The sequence below is a fragment of the Tamandua tetradactyla genome, chromosome 2, assembly GCF_023851605.1.
Source record: "Tamandua tetradactyla isolate mTamTet1 chromosome 2, mTamTet1.pri, whole genome shotgun sequence".
Taxonomy (NCBI): domain Eukaryota; kingdom Metazoa; phylum Chordata; class Mammalia; order Pilosa; family Myrmecophagidae; genus Tamandua; species Tamandua tetradactyla.
The window spans coordinates 97,854,252-97,869,635 of record NC_135328.1 but is presented as its reverse complement, the minus strand read 5'-3'; the positions used below and the strand labels follow the sequence as shown (position 1 = coordinate 97,869,635).

At 37.3% G+C, this 15,384-nt stretch overlaps 1 protein-coding gene across 8 annotated transcripts in view; it reads left to right on the top strand.

Annotated features, from left to right (window-relative positions):
- DOCK8 (dedicator of cytokinesis 8) overlaps positions 1-15,384 on the top strand; it is a 243,357-nt gene that overhangs the window by 71,475 nt on the left and 156,498 nt on the right. For all 8 annotated transcript variants that reach the window (XM_077148339.1, XM_077148335.1, XM_077148340.1 and 5 more), the window contains one exon: positions 12,817-12,940. In XM_077148339.1, coding sequence (XP_077004454.1) covers positions 12,817-12,940 — 124 coding nt within the window. The remainder of the gene's footprint in view (positions 1-12,816; positions 12,941-15,384) is intronic.

Sequence of the window (15,384 nt, the reverse complement as noted above, 5' to 3'; positions counted from 1 at the left end):
AAGAATGTTTGTAAAAGTAATTCCTATAAAAACATGATCTTTTTAGCTCTACTTTTTTGCCATCAATGTTATTTCTTCTTATTTTTTTTGCGGGGGGGGCGGGGAGGTAGGTGCATAGGCTAGGAATCAAACTCAGATCTCCTGCATGGAAGGTGAGTGTTCTACCACAGAACCACCTGTGCACCCTTTATTTCTCATTATTAAAGGATATTATTTAAGTTTCTGGTTATACCCTTAACTGGAGAGAAGGTATATGACTACAGTAGATATATCTGAAGTTACACCTCCGAAGCCTGAATGTCTCACACTGCTGGAACTGAAGAGCCCAGTGCCATGTCCCTGTCAGTATTCCATTCTACGTCTCCAAAAATCACCGCAAGTGGAGAAAGTGCCCACGCTTCCCCCACTGTGTTACAGTCTGACACACAGGCCACAAAACCCATGCGTCCTTATACTGTCAAAGGAGATAGTCTGAATAGCCATATATCTGCTAAAGAGATTGTATTGGTAGTTTAAAACCTTTCTATAAAGAAAGCTGCAGGCACAGATAGCTTCATTTATCCTTTCTTCTGAATGTTTAGGGAAGAAAAGGGAATACTTCCCAACTCGTTTTATGATACCAAACAGTCAAAGACATTATAAGGAGAGAAAACTGCAGAATATTATCCTTCTTGAATATAGATGTAAAATATCCAAACACATTTTTTAACAAACTGAATTTAACAATTTATTAAAAGAATAATCCATCATTGCTAGTGGGTATTATCCCTGGAATGCAAGAATGGTTTAATATTTGAAAATCAATCAATGTAATTGGCAATATTAACAAGCTGAAAAGAAATATATATATGTATATATATGATTGTGTAATAGATACAGAAAAAGCATTAGATAAAATCCAATATCCATTCCTGATTTTGAAAAGAAACTCACAGTAAATTAGGAATAGAAGGGAATTTCCTTAATTTGATTATGTCTATGAAAAACCTACAACTAGTATCATATTTAATGGTGAAAGACTAAATATTTTCTCTTTAAAATCAAAAACAAGATAATGATGTCCATTCCTATGACTTCTGTTCAACATTGTAGTAGAGGCTGTAGCCAATGGAATAAGGCAGAATAAGAAAAAAGAAAAAAGGCATCCAGATGGAAACAAAGAATAAAGTTGTTTTTTGCAGAAAATGTGATTGTCTAAGTAGAAAATCTGATGGTTTCTATAAAAAGGCTACTAGAGGGTGGGCCAGAGTTCTCGCTTGCCATACCAGAGACCCAAGTTCGATTCCCAGTGCCTGCCATATAAAAAAAATTAAAAGCCTACTAGAACTACTGAATTTAGCAAGGTTGCAGAATTCAAGATCAATATACAAAAACCAATTGTACTTCTGTGTTCTCGCAGTGAAAATTGGAAATTGAAATACAATAGTATTTAAAATGGGATGAAAAATATGAATTACTTGGCAATATATCTGACACTAATATGTTTAAAAATTGTTTAAATAAATTAGTGTAGATAAATGGGGAAATATATCATGTTCATGGGTCAGCAGATTAAATATTATTAAGATGTCAGGTCTCTTTAATTTGGTATATAGATTTAATGTAGACCCAGTCAAAACCCCAGCAATCTTTTTTGTAGGAATTTACAAACTGATTCTAAAAGTCACGTAGATATTGCAATGTATCTAGAATAGCCAAATCAACCTACAAAACAAGTTTGAAAAAGAAGAACAAAGTTGGAGGATTTCAAGACTTATTATAAAGATAATTATATAGTTACAATATCAGGAAAGTGTAGGATTGACTTCAAGACAGATAATTATATTAATGGAAGAGAATTGAGAGGGTAGATCTAATCCTTTACATTTATGGTTGATTTATTTTCAACAAGGATGCCAAGACAATTCAATAAGGAAAGAATACTCTTTTCAACAAAGGGTGATGGGACAGCTGACTATCCAGACACACACACACAAACAAAGAAATGTATTTAGAACTTTACATCATACCATATGCAAAAATGAACTCAAATAGATCTAAAAGTAAGAGCTGAAGCTCTAAAGCTTCTAGGGGAAAAAAAAAAGACATAGGGAAAAATCTATGAGACCTTGGAGTAGGCAAAGATTTTTCGTATATAATATCACAACTACAATTTCTAAGAGAAAAAAAATCAATAAATTGGAAATAAATAAAAACTGTTGTGTTTCAAGCGACAGCATAAAGAAAATGAAAAGAAAAGCCATAGACTGGGAGATAATATTTGCAAAGCATGTATCTGCAACTGATTTTGACAAAAAGAAAAAGTCGATTAAGTGAAGAAGGAATAATGTTTACTACAAATGGTGCTGGGTCAGTTGGTTCTCCTCGTGCATAAAGAAGGAAGAGGAGGAAGAGGAGGAGGAAAAGAAAAAGAAGGAGAAAGAAAAGGACAGAACAAGAACAACTTTGATGCATACCTTTCACTCTGTATAAAAATTAGCTCAAAATGGATTAAAATGTTAAGCCTAAAACAATAAAACTTCTGGAAGAAAGCATAAGAAAAAAATGTTTGTCATCTTGAGTTGGGCTGAGATCTCTTAGCTATAACACCAAAACCCAAATTTGGCAAATTGGACTTCATCAAAGTCGAGAACTTCTGCTCTTCAAAAAACACTCTTAAAATAATGAAAAGGCAAGGCACAGAGTGGGAAAAAATATTTGAAATCATGTATTGGATAAAGCACTTGTATCTAGAATCTAGAAAGAACTTTTAAAACTCAGTAATAAGGGGGTGCAAGGGTAGTTTGATGGTAGAATTCTAACTTGCCATGCAGGAGACCCAGGTTTGATTCCTGGCCCATGCACGTCCCAAACAAAGAAACCAACAAAAAATTCAACAAATGGTATTGCAATAATGGGATACTCACATGGAAAGAGAATGACGTGTGACTCTGCCACTCAGCATCCAAAAACAAAAACAAAAACAAAAACTCAATAATAAGAAACCAAACCAATTTAAAAGAAAAGGCAAAAGATTTAAACAACAGTTCACCAAAGAAGATTTGCTGGTGGCAGAAGAGCACATAAGAAGATGCTTAATGTCATTGGGGAAATGCAAATTAAAATCACAATGAGATTTTACCTATTTGTTTGGCTAAATGCAAAACAAAACAAAAAAGTTGACAGTACCAAGTGCTGACACAGCTGTGGCGCTGCTGTGTATTTGTTTTGAATTATTCTGTCTGATTCCATTCTTACTCACCAGACTGCAGAAAGTCAAGGACCTTTCTTTTTCCTTTTGTGTCTCTACCCAGAGCTCAAAATGTAAGAAGTGATTTCATGCTACTCTTGCCACTGTCTGCTGTTTAGAAAAATCATTCCTGGGAGTTGAATTTTGCTAACTGTGATTAGTTAAATAAAGATATTTTAACTTGAGCTCTTACTGGGAACATTGTGCTAATTACAGAGAGAAGGAAAATGATGATTCTTGCTCTTTCCTTGACTGCAAAAGACCAAGTCAAAGTAAATGAAATCTATCAAAAAGAGTGAATGTGGACCCGGGTTTGATTCCCGGTGCCTGCCCATGTAAAAAAAAAAAAAAAAAAAGAATGAATTTATACAAAGCTAAAAGAACATAATATATCTATAGGACATAGAAAAATTAATTAACAATAACTCTCCATTTTTGAGGACCTAAAATGTGCCAGGCCAGAGTACTTTTTGAGATGCTTGTCTCAAAGTGTATGCTCCATGGGGAAAAGGCAGGCCCTCCATATTTATTGCTATGCTCTTAGCATTTAGCTCTGTCTGACACACATAGGTGTGCGGTGAACGCTTGTGGAGGATGGGAGGAATTTCTTACATTTTTGTTGGGAATGAAAAATGGTACAACCACTTTGCAAAACAATTTGGCCATTTCTTATAAATTTGAATATATACTTACCAGGCAACTCAGCAATCCCACTTCTAGATATCCGCCCGAGTGAATTAAAACCTATGTTCACATAAAAACCTGTATGTAAATGTTTATAGTCTGTTTTATTCATAATCGCCCAAAACTGGAAACAACCTAAATTGTACTCATTTGAGGAATGGATTAAAAAACTGTGATCCATCCATACAGTGGACTACCACTCGGTAATAATATGGAACAAACTACTGATACACACAAAACCCGGATGAATTTCAGGTGCATTATGAGAGGTGAAAGAAGTCAGATGAAACAGAGAAATATGTGATTCCCCTTATATGGCATTCTGGAAAAGACAAAGCTTTAGGTACAGAAAACAAATCAGTGGTTGCTAGGGTCTGGGGATGGGAAAAGAGGGTGACTATAAAGGGACAAAGAAGAATTAGGGTGGGGATGGGTTGCTGAAATTGTTCTAGATCTTGATTGCAGTGGGGATTACATGACTATGTGCATTGGTCAAAACACACTTAAAAGGATGAATCATAATTGTACTTTAAAAACAATGGATAGAAATCTAGGAGATTACCTGGCATTAGGTAATTACTCATTAAATGTAAGGTCTGTTACTTTGCCATGATTTAGTATACTTTTTACACCATCGTGGTTTTTCTGGAACAGGAGTAAATGAATTCAAATCTTGACTTCACCACTTACTAGCTGTGTGACTTAAGTCAAATTACCTTAATTTTTTTATGTCTCAATTCCCTCACTAGGGAAATACAAAGTAGTATAATAGCTATCTCAAAATTTTTTATATGCAATAAATAAATTAGCATGTAAACTGCTTAAGTTTCTTGGCATCTGATAAGAACTCAATAAATATTAGCTATTATTTATGCTGTTTATTAAATAGTATTACAGAATATGGCTCAACTGTCCCTGCCCAATTGGAAAATAATTTAAATTAGACCAATTAGTAAGACATTATATGCAAGGGAACAAAATAAGGGGACAATTAATTGTCGCTGACGATATCTTTTAATTTAGTGATCCAAAGTAGATTTCACATTGTCGACACTATATATTTGTATATTCATGTATTAAAGATAGATTTGGAAAATCATCAGACTCATTTATACTTTAGGGCTTATCTTGTTCCAATTCAACCTATTAAAAATATTCCTTCCAAGTGAAATAAGATCTTCTGAAGACTTCAGAAAAAAGCGCTTATGTTATCATGTCAAAGGAATGAACCAAAAACTGTATCCCATATATTTTAATGCACCATGGAAAATACCCTTTGTAATTTGTATAGCTGCTTTCCCCTGGAGGACCATACTTAATGAATCCACTTTGCCTTCTGTAGGCACATCTTTGTCATCCAGAACTATGCAGTCAAAGACTGATTTAGTTTGCTCTTTTATTCCTCAATTATCTCCTTGCTGATATTACATTTCTTTATAATATCTAGGGATAAGCTTTTATGTCCTTGCTAAAGTTGATAATGGCTTTGGATTCCACTTAGGGGGCAGAGGAGTCGAGTAATAACCACTTGCATTTCCTCCCACTCCTTTAATTCTGTAGGGTATTTGCCACTGAAGTTCTATAATTATGATTTTTAAAATAAGACAAATAGTGCTGCTCATGAAAGGTGGAAGAAAGTTTTAAATTTTCTTTTTAACTTAGGAGGGAAAAATTGAACTAAACAGCAACACAGAATGCATGATCTCCTTTTGGGCAAGGAGATTTTCCTATTTTCCTACTTGAAATTTTTGCTGTTTTACTTAGACTGGAAAATTCCTTGGATGAATTTCATTTTATCTTTCATGTCTACAGCATCAAGTTTGGTATCTGTCCTCTAAAAATAATCCTAATATTCTCTTCCTGACTTTTGAAAATGACATCGGTCTAATGAATAGGATGGTGTCATGTTTACTTGCTTATCTCATTTTTGCACATATTTTTATAATTTTGCATGGATTGATGTGTAGTGATATCCTCTGGGTAGTTTTAAAGCATTATTTCCTCATTTAGTTTAGTAAATGAACCCAAAGGTGATTAACTTTAGAATATTTTTGATGTCTTGGTGGAGGGTCAAACCCTTAAGTAATTAAACTTGTTTACATGCTATTTATTCTTGGTGCATTATCCCCAGCGACAGTGAAACATTTCATGAGTGTTATGGGCAGCATCATAAACGCCCTTAAACTTTGTCTTTCATCGTGGGTGATTAAGGTAATTCTGAAGGAAGGTCGTGCTCAAGGAGAGCTGGGATATCAAAGAATGGGGTATCATCTGTTTTATTACTCCATATTTTACTCCCAGTGAACTGGTAAACAATTAAAATTCAAACACATCAGTGCATATAATTCAGTTACTCCCAAAACACCATAAAAATGTCTCCCTGATCAATAATTGCTTATTATGACATGCATTTGTTGTGCTGGCTGTCAAGGTGCTATTTGCTATCTAAAAGTATGGAAGGCAAGCCAGGCTCATCAGCCTCTGAAATTACAAAGAGCAAACTAGCTGTGGCCATCACTGAGAGGCTCTTTTCCTGTTGTGCATATACTCCCCACCTCCTCAAGTCAGATCCATCAAGATCCCACTCAAGTTCCAACTCTTTCACAAAGTGAAATTACCTAGCCGAAAGTAATGACTCCTTTCTCTGAATTTTCAAGGCATGCTGCTTATATTTCTCTTAGAAGCTTTTATTATACTTTACATTCAATTCTAATTGTCTATATTTTATCCTTCTGCTAAATATACAGTCTTTTTCACTAGACTGTGACTTCATTTAGGATAGAGGTTCCTTTATAAGGTAGCATGCTTGTGTATTCCTCTTTGCTTCTCTTCAGTGCCTTATGGAAGAATGAATGAAATGTCTTTTTCCTTTCTTAGAGAAGTTGTGAGTTTGCAGAACAATCATGCATGACATACAGCATTCCCGTATAATGAATGAATGAAACAAACAAACATCCATGTCATTCTTATTCATTTTCAGTTCTGCTAGATCAAACACCCTCTTTCTGCATCACAAATGCCTTATAATGCTACCCCTCTATAACCCACAAACACGATCATTTTTATAAATCAATAAAATGCCTCAAATGTTCTATAAAGGAGAAATAAAAGAAATATAATATGTACAGATAAAATGTATGGAAATATGCCAGTGCTTGGGCACAACTACACAGAAAAGTTCATGAAATGGGTATTTACACCATTTCAGGAAGAATCACTGTGAACATAACCCCTACAAAAGCAGACTGATAGTAGGTGTGTTGTACGGGGGACTGGAGCACCACACGCAGCATTGCTATCAGTAATGCAATTTTCCAAAATGGTGGAAAACTCTTGGTAGAGCTCTAACCAGCACAACGTTTAATCTCCCCTGGCTTTACATAACTGCATTCCTAGAAACTTCAGGGCAAAATCACTTTGTGTTTATTTGTAAAATGGAATAGGTTCTTGGCTCAGGTATTTATAAATTGTTTTTTTCACCTCTATGAATGTTAAAAACAGGATAGCTGATAGTTGTGTTGGATGCTGAGTTTGGGGTGATCCTTCATTGTGTGTGATGCGCCTGTACTGCAGGATGTCAAATGTCAGTTGGACAGTCTAGGTATTGAGACCATCAAAATGCAAACACTAATCACCCTCATTGACAACTACCGCTGATAAGACTGATTTAATCAGAAAATTGGAATCCCCAAATCCAATCCAAACCATAGGTTTAGCAGCTCAGCGGGGAAGGGAACTCTGCAAAAGACATCCTGGAAGGGGTGGAAGGGAACAAGTTCAGTAAGAATAATGGCTTTACTTAGGTTTCTATTCATTTGGGGGAGAATATCACAGGTGGAATCCTAAAGTGGGGACTTTTCAGAGTTCTAGCCATGCTGATAGGGAAGCAACTTTCACATCTAAAAATATTGTAGCTGAGCAGAAATAAGGCTATTAGGAGACTTTAAATTCAACAATCCCATAAAATAAGGGTATCTGGACCTAACTCATGTAGTTCATTTCTCTTCTAGTGGTATTGTCATTGATACTACTACTACTACTACTATCTATTACTATTGAGTTGATGTGTGACTATCTGAACTTCTCAAGATGCAGAGCCTAAAACAGGGATTCAGGTGTACAAGATTCAGTGAGGGTGGATGCTCTTTAGGAAAAGCATGTAATGGAGTAATGGAAGCAAGACAGAGAAAACAAAAGAGCCAACCAAGGATGAGGTCTCAGAGAAAGTCTAGTTTTGGGTTGATCCATAGGATCCTCTTGAGGGTAAATTCCACTACAAATTTGCACTGCTGGTCCACTCTGAGACATGAGACTATTTACGCCATGCCAGCCAGACATTGGTCCCTATCAGTGGGCCAAAGTGGGAGGTGTAGGGGATATAGTAGCTAGGGTGTCTCTGGGCCAGGCACCTCCAACATCACAGCACCTGGAGGCTAAGTGCCTTAGTAGGTATAAGGGACCTGGGTTGACACTAACAATCTTTACTAAAGTGCCAGATACTTAATGTAATATATTTATATTATTTATTTAAGCAGTCTCAAATTTATAGAAACGTTGTAGGTATAGTACAAAGACCTTTCTTTCCCCTGAGCCATTTGAGAGCAAGTTGCAGACCTAATGCTCCATCACCCCTAAATACTTTAGTGTGTGCTCCCATAAACAAGGAAATTCTCCATCCATACACCACTGTACAACCATTACATTCACAAAATTAACATTGATAACATTATTACCATTTAATCCTCTAGTACCCTGTGGCTTTCACCAACTGTCCCAAGAATGTCCTTTATAGCAAAAGGACATTCTAAATACTAAAAGTATTTAGGGGTGATGAAGCATTAGGTCTGCAACTTGCTCTCAAATGGCTCAGGGGAAAGAAAGGTCTTTGTACTATACCTACAACGTTTCTATAAATTTGAGACTGTTTAAATAAATAATAAAAAGTCATAAGTTCAAAGTCATGCATTGCATTTAGAAGTTACATGTCTTTGGTCTTCTTCATTCTGGAACACAGGCTCAAACTGTCCTCAGTTTGACCAGTGTGAGTCCCTTTACGCTGGCTCTTATGTCTTTCAACAAGTCTCCAATAGTCTTTGGGCACATCCTTTCTTGCTGACACAAGATATTCCAGGCTGATCTTATTCTTTCCATTCCTCAGTCCTAAAAGGAGCCATTTCTCCAAGAGGCTCTGATTCATTTTCATGGAAAATAGGACTTAGCAGCCAAGATGTAGGTGTTGGGTGTGCTCATCGCTATGAGGGTGTTGCTCCTCCTATTTCCGCTCCGTGGACAGAGTTGGGGGATGTGTGTATGTGTGTGGATTGAAAGCCATGAGTTCATTTACTACTTGCAATTCTAATCCAATATCACAGTATTCATTTTGTGTGTCTTTCTTTCTATATATTTCTTAACTCCCACCAGCTCCCATTATCCTTAATATGTTAACTTACTTGACTGATCTGCCTCCATGAAACTAGTTCCCCATTGCCAGTGCTCCTCTGGGTCCTTCTGACTCTAGAGCCTAGATTCTGTCTAACCCACCACACTGCCTTTAAAAAGATATGCTTTCAGAATATATTTGGTCTTTGGGTTGTCCCCAAACGTATAGGAATCATATTTGAAAAAAAAAAAAAAGAATGCAGTTCTCTTGGGAAGCAATCGATTATGTTCATTTCATGAAAATAATTTTTCTGCTATTTGACCTACTTTTCCATCTTTCTCTTGCCTGTGAATAACCTCAGTGGGAACTTGGCTTTATTTGGCACCATTGGTAGGGTGGGGTGATGAGGAAAGACTTTGTAGCCTGTGGCACTCAGCTAAGGATTTCACTACCTACCAAGTTATGGTTCCTGTCTTCTGTGGCTGGCACTTCTGAAATGAGTCATCTGTCATGCCTGCCAACTGTTGCCCACTCCGCCCCAGCCAGCTTCACCCTTGCTGCCACAAGGGAGCTTTACAATTTTCTGAGATTTTCAAATGGGGAAATAGCTGCTAAATCAGAATGAGGAAGAGGGCGAGGGGGCAGTTTGCTCTGACTTCAGACACACAACTATGGAAGACGTCAGTCTTAATGCTTGCCATAGCAAAACCCCTGGGAGCTGCAGTATATATAGGGCTAGAGCACATATATTGTGAAGTGACGATTTACTAACATTTTGTAACTAATTTTTTAAATGCCCCTTTGTCAACCCTTTGGAATCAGGGTTAAGAACACCAGAAAATGTTCCAGCCAAACAGAAGACAAAAAAAGAATAAAAGTATCCATTTGCATAAAATAGCAAAGAAACCATAACCAAGTAAATGTCATCGCCCCTCCCAAATTTAAGTGTCTTTTGAGCAGAAAGTTTTATTTTAATTTTCAGATATAGTGTGTGAATTTTTTATCATAAAATATTAAAATAGAGGGAAAATCTTAGAAGTCGCCTCATGTCCATGGCTCCTCTCAATGAAGAAACAGATGCCCAGAGGGAAGTGACTTGAAATGATCACTGAGCTTCACAGAGGCAGACGAACCAACCTAATCTTATGCCTCTGTGTGTGTGTGTGTGTGTGTGTGTGTGTGTGTTTAATGTCCACTTGTAAGTAAACACTCTCAGAAATAGGTGCTTTTTTATGAGACAAAAAGGAAAACGAAGGCAGATGTAGTTCTGGTTGCTAAGCCTACCACACAAGAGGTCTTTAGCTAGGCAACTTTCTGATTTTTATCTTTGTGGCCAGGAAGATTTTCTTGTAAAGAGGCATGCAGTGCTGAATGGCTGCAGCACCCAGGGGGGTGTACAGGTTCTAAGAAAGGCAAAGGGCAAATACCAAAGTGTGAAAGTTGACATTTAAATCACTGTTTTAACATAGAACTACTTGACATTCGCTCATTTCTTTGGGCTTTCTTTTTCCTCTCAAAAGTGGATTTTTTTCGGGAGAAACAATCACTGACTCGGTGTGTTGTCATTTGGGGCAGTGAACATCTTAGGAGACAACCTAATATTTGCTGATATTTGTCACTGCTGTTGCTTTTTTCCAAAATATTAAATCACACACAGCTTTTTCTCTTTGACCCTTTAGAGAGGGTCCCCAAAACAGTCATTTTATGCACAAGGAAAGCATGACCACCCAAGGCACACGTATACTTTGCTGTCTAAATTAGATTGGTGACATTTTATGAAATATCTAGAATAGGCAAATTCATAGAGACGAAGTTGATTAGAGGCCATCCAGAGGGTGCAGGGAGGAGGGAATGGGGAGTTATTGCTTAATGGATAAGACTTTCGGTTCTGTGTGGGGTGATGAAAAATTTTGTGAACTAGATATTAGTGATGGTTGCACAATATTGTGAATGTAATTAACGCCACTGCTTAAATGGTTAAAACTGCAACTTTAAGAAAAAACTTAACTGGAAAAAATTGGATTATGAGAATAACGTTTAAGAAGGCAGCAGGTTTATGAAATCCCACATGAGGCTTTCTTTCAAAGACCTTTATTAATATAAAATAAATATTTTAATATAAAATAAATTTTCTTCGCATGTATATCTATTCTTTTTTTTCACCACTACCATTTTATACTCTTAGAGCAACTGGAGTTAAAATAATTTTTAAGTGGTTATTTAATTCTGAGGAATTTTTTTCATTTCCAATCAGAGTAAAACTAATTCATTCATTTGTTTCAATTCAAAAGCAACTTGAACTGCTTTATGCCCAGCTCCACCAAAACTGGTTTGGATTAGGGCAGTTCAAATAGCCAGGAGACATTAAAAATGGCTATTTCACAAAAAACCTGAAGGCTTGAATCAGTCACCATCTGATCTTGCCTTGCTTCTAGGCCGTCTCTTTCTCCTTTTACTTAAAACAAATTACTTGTCTTCAGAATATAGGGAAATCCAGGAAGAGTGTATTTTTCACTCTACAGATGGCACTGCGACATCTCAATTTTTTTCTTTTAATTCATTCAATCAACTAAAATTTATCAAATACTTATTCTATGTGTGTCTCTGTGCATAGCTCCACCCCAACCCCCAAAGAGTTAACAGACTTCTCTTGGATCACTGCTAGCTCTCCTCCATTCACTGCTTCATCTGATCTGCCTAATAACTCCTAAACCTCACTTCATGCCCGTTTACCAATTTACCGAATGGTTTTTCTAATTATGGGAGAAACCAAACAAAATGGGTAGATATTTTTGCAGTTGGCTTTATAGCATATTTTCCAGGAAGCTTTGGAGCCATAAAAGTGGGGAATCCATATGTTGGTTTCTGTAGTTATGATTTGACAAACTATTTACGTTGCCTTTTTCATGATGGTCTAATTTTTCTCCAGTGACAGTGCTAGATATTATATTTGAATCCCTTTCCATAGCTACCCTTTTTCAAACCACAACTTTTGCTGAAGTTCATTGAGTATAATTAATCAAGAATGTGAGCAAAGATTCTTAGTGGGTATGTCCTTTATTTCTATTTTTTCTTAACCATGCCCCTCATTTTTTATTCATGATGAAGAACATTGATGCGAAGATGAAATTTTTCCTCTATTTTTATCTTCAAACGGTCTATATTTGCTTCTTCTGCACATTGCTCGATTTTATTGCAGCCAATTACACTAGGATCATAGTTGAGCTGCAGCTTGGAGCCAAATGCCCCAGAGCTGAAGTGACCGCACCTCTGAAGCGGCATTTTCCCAGCCATTCCTGCCTTTAATGAGGAGCCAGCTAGGAGGCAAGTTTGTATCTTGTTACAACAGAGCCTTGTATTAGGCATAGGGCATAATTAGATGCGAGGGCTTACAAGCGGTCCTCTCTTGGCACGATCCTTCGGCACCGTATCTAAACCCAAGCCATTACTTTTATTTTAATCTAATCATTCTCTCTCTCTTTCTCTCTCTCTTTTCACAAATTAAAAATAATAATAACAAAAGAAACCAAGGAAATTCAGAGACTTGCGGCTTCAAAAAGTCTGGCTCCCGAAATGATTTTCACAAGACGCTTCAGAAACAGACGTTTGAGTCAGAATCCTTGGAGTGCAGTGAACCCAGCGCTCAGGTATTTGCTATCAACAAACGCGGTTACCAGGCTACGTGGTGTCCTGCCCCCGGCATGCTGTGGGTTTGTGTTTAACTAGAATAAAGGTTGGATGCAGAGAATGTGGGAGGAACTCTACCCTCTGAGTCAGTGAAACTTTTTTGCAGACTTGTTCATAGCTACAGAAATCAGTGTTCAAGGGAAAGCTCAGAAGGTCAATAAGTAAAAGAGATAAAAGTGGAGGGGCTTTAATGGAGCAGGGGGTTGGTTGCACGTGGAGCCGGGCCTGGGCCAATTCCTGCAGAACTCTGGCTGTGGAACTGAGGCAGGTTGCAGAACGATTAAGAGGCCAGTCTGTTTGGGTTCTCTCTGTGACTCTACCGCACACCAATGCTGTAACCTCCAGTGAGATCATTAAACTTCTTGGCTTCAGTGTCCTCCTGCTGGAAACCAAGGGTGATGATAGCAGCTAACTAGTAAGATTGTTTTGAGTATTAAATGAGTTAATACTCGTAAAGCATTTAGAATGATACAGTTAGTGCCCGATAAATGTTGGCTGCCGTTGCTTCTATGGTTGTGGTGGGTATTCTTATCACAGAGGGGTTGCAGTTTAAAAGCCAAGGGGCCAGTCCAACCTGCCTGGTTTATAGATGAGAAAAGTAAAATAAATAAAATAAAATGTGTCCATGTTTGCACAGGCCTTCCTCTAAACGAAACTTGCTTTCTTTCTACTATAGTGCAAATACTTGCCCAATTGAATATTAAAACAAAAATATAAAGGGGAGGGTAGGAGGGAAGAGTATGTGTAATAGAAATATTTCAGGTGCCCCTCACAATACAAGCATGTTACCATCCTGAATACAATTAGGAGGTTTTAAAATAACACATATTTTTCGAGCAACATGGCCCGTAAAATCAAGCAGACTACTTTGCCTGACTCCACAGGGGACCAGCCACTCCTTCCTGTGCTGGGTATGTTGGGCTCCCTGAGGGACTAGAGGCTTGGACGCTGTACTCCATGAGACATTTAAGGGACAGTTTCATTGGTAATTTTGCCTAAATTCAGTTTCAACGCACACGATGACCACTAAATTGTTCTGTGTATCAGTCACATACTAGGTACTTCAAAAGAAGGAATTTAACCCAGGAAATTGGTTAAACAAGTGTCAGAAGGCTAAAAAAAAACAAAAGAAAGCCTGATTTGCTAGGTGAGCCTGATAATTTGCATTTCTAACTAGTTTCCAAGTAAGCCTGATACTTTTGGTCCCAGGTCTACACTTCGAGAACTATGCGTCTAGGGGAAGAGGTTGCAGTTACAGAACCTAAAAGCTCAATAGACCACAAAAAGCTGGAAGTCAACTCTCTGAGGAAGGGGTGCTGCCCAGCTGGTGGTATTATCTCAGGAGGAAAGGCCTCTTGAAGTCTGTAGCCAGACCTCCTGGAAGGAGAGACTGCCTGGCTGCTGCTGGTATCTGCAAGGAAGTGAGATGAGGGTGGTTCTGGAAGAACCAAAAGAAACTAAGGTTAGAACCAACTGCTGCTGCCAGGGTGAGAGGAACTGCAAGCAAAGAGGGAGGAGGCCTCCTCCAACCAGCAAGTCTCCCCCTTGTACCCTCTGTTGGCAAAACCTACAGGGAGCAGCAGGCAAAATAAAGAAATGTGATGTCCAGCCCCAATATCACAGGGCAGTGTATCCAAGGGTAGATATGTACCTGGGATTCAGTGGGTAAATGACCAGCACACCCATAAAACAGTCGTTCTCCAGCATGCAATTAAGCCACTGGCTAGGTTTAAGGCCAAAGTTATACAAAAATTGTGTGTTTTTAAGAACTAAAGTCATTTTCATCATGGAGAGACACTCATCATGAGGGTGACTGAAAGAATTCCAGCGACATATTCCATTTCACTCTTATTCTAATGTATCTTCTCATTGGGTGGCATGGTGAAGCCATATGCCTGAATTTACAGAAGCTAAATGTATACTTGATGCTATTCCACGGTATACGTGCATTTCATAAAAGTTAGATCATCTTATATATTATATTGTTTTCACGTAGCAGTATCAATCACCTTTTTTCCTCCAAATGATTGAATACATGTTCTTTTAAAAAAAAAATGGCTGCATAACCTTCCATTGTATGAAATCCCAAAATCTCTTAAAACATCCTCTTTTGGGGGAATGAAGTTTTTTTCTGCTATTTGCTATATTATGTGGTGTTTCGAAGATGTTCTTGTCCTCCCATCCTTGCACATTTGTTCAGTATATATACAGGGCAGATTCTTAGAAGTGGAATATCTGGATTAAAGGATATGAGCATTTTTAAGACTTTATATATATATATATATATATATATATATATATATGTATATATATATACAGCTTAACAACATTTTAAAGAAGCGGGAAATTCAATTCATTTTTCTCAAGTTCTTATAAATTCTAAGATGAACAAAATTATTAATAA